At 39.9% G+C, this 8,548-nt stretch overlaps 1 protein-coding gene across 1 annotated transcript; it reads right to left on the bottom strand.

Annotated features, from left to right (window-relative positions):
* Nucleotides 1-134: 134 nt before the first annotated feature.
* rnf181 (ring finger protein 181) lies at nucleotides 135-7,096 on the bottom strand. The gene is made up of 6 exons (XM_083784772.1): nucleotides 7,045-7,096; nucleotides 6,545-6,638; nucleotides 5,147-5,280; nucleotides 1,481-1,596; nucleotides 846-920; nucleotides 135-728 (listed from the first exon to the last, which is right to left on the bottom strand). Exons 1-6 carry the CDS (start codon nucleotides 7,067-7,069, stop codon nucleotides 669-671), a joined length of 504 nt encoding a protein of 167 aa, XP_083640898.1. The 5' UTR covers nucleotides 7,070-7,096; the 3' UTR covers nucleotides 135-668.
* Nucleotides 7,097-8,548: the final 1,452 nt, after the last annotated feature.

The following is an 8,548-nucleotide window of genomic DNA, read 5'->3' as shown; positions in this document are numbered from 1 at the left end:
ACTGATTTGGACAATTTCCTCTCTCTGCACCCTTCTACGTAGCTAAAGAAAATCATCACTCATTCAGGCATACTAAGGCAAAGAAAGTAACAGTTAAGACTAAATTCTAATACATACAGACTTGGAATTCCTTGTATTGTACAATCACAAATCATACTTTTAATTTCTTTGGGAAACAAATTCCAGCAGAATACCCGTTTGTACACAAATGTCTAGCATCCATAGTTATATAAAAAAAGAAATCTTAAAAACTTTTCATTCATTCGAATTGAATGCAAGCAAAAGTAAAATAAATCTCACAGTTATGCAACCCTATCACTTTGAGGGGATCATGGGAATTTTTTTATTCATGCTACCTAGACAAGTGGAAGAAAAATAACCACGTGTCCTACCTGATATCCAAAATAGGGCCTTCTCACATTTACATTTTTACAGATGGATGTTCCTAAATTTCTTTCCTTTGTACTTAACATCTCCAGGGAATTCCGTGGGAAACACTGCAGACTATGTCATGAATTGGAATTGCACTAAGGACTAATCTACATTTCATTACACAACCCTTTTGTTGCTCAACGAAAATGATCTATGTTCAGGTGAAAAACATGTCAACTTGTCGAAAGGGTGGTGTGATGAAGTATAATTTGGCCTTAAGATTGACATCTCAAATGTCATGTGTACATGGCTCCATGTAGGTCCTCTAGTCTGTGCTCCCTTTGTTTTCTTCTCTCCTGAAACATCCACAATCAGTTAGTTTAGTCACACAAGGGACTGACAAGAATGCATTTACTCAGAAGTAAAGAGAACACAAGAAATACAGTTGCACAGTAAAGCTTTTGCAGACTAACCTTGTCTTTTTTAAATTCTTCATACTCTGGATTGTCGGTTGGCAATTCAAGGCGACATAGAGGACAGGAATTGGTCTATGATTGAAAAAGGAATATTGTGCATATAAAAGATATGACTGAAAAGGGAACGTAGTGCCAGAAACCATATGATTATGGCGAGTTTCTTTTTTTTAAACCACAGAAACAGGGTTGCACCAGAGCCCACATCCCCTACTGCAGTATGTCTGCCCATCGGCTTTCCCTACCGTCTGCCTCAATAAAAATAGATTATTACTGGCCTAACATTGAACTAGGGTTGTGGTGTACGTGGTTTTAGCCACTCCAACCTCAAATCCCACCTACTCCAAGTTGCATTGGATGGTCACAACACTGTTTCCTTTTTTTTACCATGCAAAAGTGGGCAAAAAAAAAAAAACATTGATATATTTATTTACACAATTATGTCCTGCTGTGTACCAAAAGTCCAAGGTTTCGCTGTACGGTGGTGGTGACAATGAATAAATGAATAAACGATGACAAGAAGCATTGTGAAATAAAGAAGAGCAACCTAGGTTTCTTGGCATAATTCAATGATCAACGCAAAGTATGATTTGTCTTGATGTCTTACAAGAATTACAACTTTGTGTGAGATTTACCTTCCCCAACCAGGGCAGGATGCATCCTGAGTGGAAGAGATGTTTGCAGGGCATTTCTCGAACTGACTCTTGCTCCTCAAACTCCAGCAGACACACAGGACACTTCAGCCCTTTATCTGTGAGAACAACAACAACCACGTTGACTTTGCTTACCTATAATTCACCATCTTCCTCGCAAATATGTACACTCTATTGGTTGGAATAACAAGCCTCCAACAGCCAATCATCATCATTACAGTCAGATCTCATTCAGCATATTAGCTGCTTAAATGGGATGAAAACAGGAGGATGTGCTTCTATACTAGTGGTGCATTCAATTAATCGATATATATATATATAATATAATATATCGAAAGTCCGGACGATAAGTGAATCGATCGAGAGGCTGCTGTATCGATATGGCAATATACGGCATGCATTCTCTGAGTGACGCAGTGTTGACAAACGATCCCAGTCCCCTTTTTAGGATGTTTACACATTTTATTTTAATTTAAAGATATCTGTGGTCCTGAAAGTGAATTATTGTATTTGTGCAACAGTCATTATTTTGAATAAACGTATAATCGATTAATATTAATATCGATATATCATATTGTGGCCTCTGTATCGTAATACATATCTATTGTGAGATCGCAAGCAATATCCAACCACTATTCTATACAGGATATTACTTTTCTCCTCAAACTTCAATTTAAAAACCAATCTTGTGCCCCATATATGGGGACTAGGTTGGTGGAGGGTGTGTAGAGCCCAGGATCACATTAGATGATTGACACAGGGGTGAAAAATGGGTTACAAAATCGTGGGATAAAAAATAAATATAAAAACCAATCTGGTTTATGCCCGATTCTGTTAATCTATACTTTGTTAACAACAATGTATTAACAGACTCTCAAAGTTCCCCAGGTGCACGACGGAAGATAATACGTTGGGACCTACGTCTCCGCCCCGAATGGATTTCGCTGTCTCTCCAAAGTTCACTTGTCCTAAATTCAAGACCATTTCGGCATGTCATCCCTTTTCTCTCACGTCTTTCCTATTAATCTTTCTATGTGGAGATTGAAGGACAATACATGCTCCTTCCAATGTCAGAACAAAAATTCTGTTTCGGAAAGGCGTCCTGAACTAGTTTGGACAGTCAGGACATCTGGGAGAGTTCTGAGACACACTTAAGGCCTTAAGATCTTTGTGAGACTGGTGCTGGCCCATCTGAAGGTCAGACCCTCTGCAGTTCACCTATCAGGCCAACAGATCTGTCGAAGATGCAAGTCGGGAACAATGCAAGTTGGGAATGCATGCCCCAGCCTCACCTGTTTATGCAATGCCTTTTGCACCAAAACATTTTGCAAACAAAATAGTTTTCACTAGTTAGTGGCTACACTGTCCTCCTGTGTTGGGTAGAAGCGATGTCTGCCCAAATGTAGCCAGTTTGTTTACATTACATAGTTTGCTAGCTACTAGCTAGCCCACTAACATTTGGAAACAGGTGATATACTATTATGTCCACCATGTTTTGTCAACTCAGACAGGCAGTCACCCGTTAGGTCATCGGCTGCTCTGGGCAGGCACTCGCTTAGGCGACACTCTTTTGGCATGCATGCCTTGTTGTCCAGTGATGAGAAAACGTACAGCTATGGTGCATGGTTTGCGAAATTTCCTCTGGCAAAAGACATACATGCCATCCAGGTAAGGAAACTCACAGTCGGCTAGGTTAGGTTAGTGCAATTATCTGCAATATCATGTAATTTAACACAAAATTATATAATAACAATAATACTACCGTGGTTAATTTACGCTATACAGGCACTGCGTATAGCTGTGTCACTCATGACCAACAACACGGACCATTGACCATAAATGGCCAACTAGTGCGCAAGCAGAGCGCACAAGTATTTTCGACCGCTGTAAACTGTGGAATCTCAGTATCTCTGTGAAGGAACGTTTGAAATGTCTAATTATTAGGTGTAGCTATTTGCTACCTATCTACTTTATGCATGTAAACACCTAGTATTATTAAGTATGGTTCAAGTTTCTATCTATATAAGAAATACACTTTTATCAATTTAGAAATATTCTAGATCCCTTTTTAGTTTTTCAAAGAAAAATAAATCATTGATATTTGATGAAAAAAAAGGTATATAAACTGAATTAAAATATGTTATACAGTATAATTATTTTATTATTTATTGTAAAGTGTCAATTGTTTTAAATGTATTTCATCTTGGACTATAGTGATATTAATACTAAATCTATGTATACATATACATATACTATATAGAGTATGTAGTTGTAAGTTGATTAGCGGTATACTGTGGTTACTTTGCGCCAAAAACCGTGCCAGCCAACCCGCCGCCACTTGATGCGTATGCAAATAAAACAGCAGATTTGTGCCTGATTTGCTGGAACCAGATTACATAAATGACCATATTTCTTACGTCATCATTGAGAGCTAGTCATACATATACACACACCATGTACTCTGGTTCCAGCAAATCAGGCACAATTTGCTGTTTTATTCGCATACGCATCAAGTGGCGGGTCGGCTGGCATGGTGCACACAGACCGGGCGGAATTATTACTTGCGCGCTCTGCTTGCGCAAGTAATAATTACTTCCCGAACAGACACACCACATGCCATCGCACTTGGATGAATGGCTCAATCTGCACAGGTTATGACCCGAGTCTCTGTGTCACCATGATGAAATAGTAATAACAATAAGTACATATATTTGATTTTTTTTATAATAATGAAAAACATTCTCACAATCATATTCAAATACACTCAACCCCCATTTTGAAATGCTGCATACAATTCTATGTATTCTATAAACTGTTACAGTAGCTGCATACTAAACCAGAAGTCTGTTTGGTCCAGGAGGGCACCCTGACCCACAAAAAAACCATCTGATGGACATATTGCATTACATACTGCCACATAACAGTTCTGTGTTCTGGAAGCCACACAACAGCCACCACGACTCGCACTGTTGGTGGCGAGTGGAGCACTGCTGTAACTGATGGCTAAATGAATATCAGGATATTGCGACTGCGACACACTATGGGGAATTTGTGACAGCCCTTTCTAGTGATAGAGATTTCAGAGAAAGTTGGCTCATGTCTCTTCCAAACTAGTGACTACCGCTGTTTTTCACTTGCTTCACTGCTGACAGATTGAACCTGATGAAGCTGGGCTGTATGTGGAAACAATTCCGCAATCAATCACAGTACATACATGTGTATAAGCGTATATACATGTGTTTAAGCTTCGTCAGATCATGACCTGTCGAAGATGTAACTTAAACATCAAAACGTTTTATTTTCACCCTGTTATATTAACCTAAGGGCCTAAATTGTCTGAGCTGTTCCAGTGCCTTCTTTTTCGCACGTAACCTGTCCTGCTTCTGAGATGCACCAGACTGGCCTGCTAGAGAGGCTAGAGGCGCTAGGGTTGGAACTCCCTTCTACATGTGTATAAGCGTATTGGTATACTCCCTTCAATGTACAATCTATCAGATTTTCTGATCATTCTGATTCATGAATATGAATTAGCAGTTTAATTAACTCTATAATGACTCATCAACTTCAGTGTGTGGTGGACTACTTTAGCATTACAAAAATAATAAGGTTAATTTGCGAATGAGGTCAGTTTCTGTGCTGCCGAGTCACCTGCTTGATCTGGCGAGATGATGACTACTGAGAGGGTTTGTACTGCAGTTTTGGCTGCTGGAGGTGGAAGACGCTGGTCCCAATCTGATAGGTCAAATGCCCCTGAGTCAATGTCCAAGCCCTGCATCAAAGACCTTCACAGAGAGAGAAATACCAGTCTGTCAAATACATAGATTTATATTCATATTTTGTTTTTCCATTTTGACAAATTGTCACGTCTAACCTGGAGACATGAGTACATTTAGCCGCAATATGCAACACTAGATGTTTTATAATGGGTTGAATCCAGAGTTGCAAATTGCAATACCTCCATTGACGGCATTGATCCAAATAGAACCAACATTGCAGCTGTAGGGCTAGCCCTGGTCCAAGGCTTACAGCGAGCCTCTCTCTGACGCCTTGTGGAAGTACCTTCCACAGCCCTCTGGTCATATTTCCACTCCCGTGCGCTGTTTTTCTAATACCAGCAAATAAACAAAACGATGTAACCACTCACCGAAACAAAGCCTGCTAGACCTTGGTAAAAGTCTATTCTCGAACCTGGTTACCTAACTTGGTAACGCTATCCTACACTCGCGAACCGCCAGTAATGTGATCCTGGCGGTTCGCGAGTGTAGGATAGCGTTACCGTCCTTAAATTCAGGGTACATTGCGTTATTAAAATGGCACAAAGTGCATTTTAGAGAGAAACTGGAGACCTGAGACGCTTCCCAGGTTCGAGAATAGACTTTTACCAAGGTCTAGCAGGCTTTGTTTCGGTGAGTGGTTACGTCGTTTTGTTTATTTGCTGGTATTAGAAAAACAGCGCACGGGAGTGGAAATATGACCAGAGGGCTGTGGAAGGTACTTCCACAAGGCGTCAGAGAGAGGCTGTAAGCCTTGGACCAGGGCTACTGTAGGGCAAGCTTGAATTATCCTCTTTCAATCTGCAAAGCCTTTGTTTAATAAACATCCACCATAGCGTAGACATGTTATGAGCTACTTTCTGTCAAGAAAGATGTTGGAGTTTGGAAGCATTCGTTTTCTTTAACACATCATGCTTCTGTCTCCTGCATCATGTGCAAATTCGAAACAGGTGGTACTTGACATAAAGTAGCTCATAACATGTATACGGTGGATTTTCATGAAACAAACACTTTACAGATTGAAGCTCGCCCTACAGCTGCAATGTTGGTGAGTTTAGTGTCATTTAATACAACCATATCTGACATTTCTATTTGGATCAATGGGCTGTCAATAGAGAGTATTGCAACTCTAGATATATATTAAATATATATTATTGCGGCTAGAGAACTTTACCTTGCCAGCCTACTAACATTCTTAAAGGGGAAAGGCTCCATTGAAATTGGTCATTTAATGTTGGACAATTACTTTATTCGAAATAGGATTTTCTCTCACCTGGCTAATTCAAGTAGTGCATTCTGCCGGTACTGTTCCTCGGGGTTAGTAGGCTCACAATCATGTTCATCAAAGTAGGATGCCATTGGTCCTCCTAACAAACAAACAGGATAAACTACAGTCAGCTTCATCAAACCATCCAAGCTGTATTACATCCTACATACAATATATATATATATTCAGTTATGGTTACGGCACTTTGGCGTGTAACATGATTAATAACCAATGAATAACTATCACCAGTTTTCAATTGCAAGAATAACTCACTGGCATTCCACGGACATAAAAATGTAAACTAAAAAGTTGCCTGCCCTGTAGTAGCACACAGGCTAACAGCTATTAGCTGTCTAAAGCTAACATGCCATTTGTAACGCTTTCTGAGCACTCCTATAACTGTCAGACAGGCAGATACATAACAGACAGCAGGGAATTGTATTAAAAAAAACATTTCTGGGAAAAACAAATAAACTGCTCATAAACTCTCACCACAGTGGACTCACCTCTGTTAGCAACAGTAAACAACATTGGTCATTCTACCGGGTATGACGCATAGGTCTCTGGGTATGACGATAGAATCACGTGTCCGTTTTCCAAGACCCGTTTCATCCAATCAGAACGAGCCAGTATACATTTATTTTATGTCATAATTATGGTTAAATGAAAAATAAAAATACACACATATTATACATATATATATATATATATATATATATATATATATATATATATATATTATTATTATTATTTTTTCCGCCCATGCTAAACCCCTTATGTGTAAACTACTTTGCCGTTTGCCTTTTTTTCTTTGACATTTTTGAATAGTTAAAATAGCTACAAGCCATCGTAGATTGGCTATTTTAACTATTCAAAAATATTTTTCAAAATATAGTAGTTTAGGGATAAGGGGTTTAGCATGGACGAAAATAGAGCTTTAATAGTCAGCCATGTACTTGACTCAGGCATTTATTGTTCTTCTTATTCGTATTTGTGTTGCATTACTGCCATCTTCTGGAGTTAATTAGTTTCTCTTACAATTTGTTTGAATTTTCCTCTGTCCTTTCCTGCATGTATTCTCAAGAAAGCAGATTAACTTCTCCAAATTAAAGGCCATGCCATGACACTGGGTTCACTTCACTCCACACTGTCCCACGCGCCCTTGACCCATTCCCATTTCGCTGGTCCCCTCTGGTTCTGTTTATTTGGGTGTTCATATAACCCATATTTGAACAAATGTACAGTGCCAACTTTACTCCCCTCCTGGCTCATCTTAAAGTCTGAACTTGCCGGTGGGCATCACTACTTGGTTGGGTAGAGTGGTGCTCTACAAAGTTGTTATAGCCACTCCAAATGATTCCCAATGAGTTCATTTATTTGAGGCAAGAGAAGGTCCAGATTAAAACTAGCTAAATTACATGAGCTACAGTACAGCTAAGAACCTACACTGATTACAGATCTCACCTGTTCTGAACGAAACACTGCCCCCCCCCCCCCCCCCCCCCCGCCACCATATATGGCCGTCAGTCCCTGGAGCACTGCATCCAATGTCATGGCTTGTACTGTAATCAATGTACTTGGCCTCACATCCAGAACTCACCTAACCCCTGCTCATTATGCTAGGGTGAGATGGCTCAGGGTAGAGGACAGAGTAGGCCTACTTGCATTGGAACTGGTCTTCCCGATACTCAAGAGAACAGATGCCGATGTACCTGTCAGACTACTTCAATAACGTGAAAGACACACACAGGCACTGTTCACAGCACCAGAAGGAGCTCCACTGCTATGTCACCAAAATGTGGACTCCCCTACCAACAAACATCAAAAAGTACTGTACTATTTGCAACTGTAAAGTATTCAGTCAAACAATCAATCAATCCAGTATGCCCTTTAAATCTCCATTCCAGCAGTTATCAAGTACAGCTCTGTAGAGATAGAAGAGTCTCAATTTGCTCTGTTCCTTTTGTTCTCAAAGTCATGTTGGGTGTCAGGGGTGTACTAGTGGAGGGG

The sequence above is a fragment of the Protomyctophum parallelum genome (genome assembly GCF_964188405.1).
Source record: "Protomyctophum parallelum genome assembly, chromosome: 15".
In the NCBI taxonomy this organism is placed as follows: domain Eukaryota; kingdom Metazoa; phylum Chordata; class Actinopteri; order Myctophiformes; family Myctophidae; genus Protomyctophum; species Protomyctophum parallelum.
The sequence above is the reverse complement of the archived record's forward strand: the minus strand, read 5'-3'. Positions and strand labels throughout refer to the sequence as shown.

Coding starts and splice junctions, on each gene's coding strand:
- rnf181 (XM_083784772.1), bottom strand. CDS start 7,069: ATGTTGTTTACTGTTGCTAACAGAG. Junction 5,281..6,544: donor GCACTACTTGAATTAGCCAG/GTGAGAGAAAAT, acceptor CTCTCTGTGAAG/GTCTTTGATGCAGGGCTTGG. Junction 1,597..5,146: donor CATCTCGCCAGATCAAGCAG/GTGACTCGGCAG, acceptor TTGTTCTCACAG/ATAAAGGGCTGAAGTGTCCT.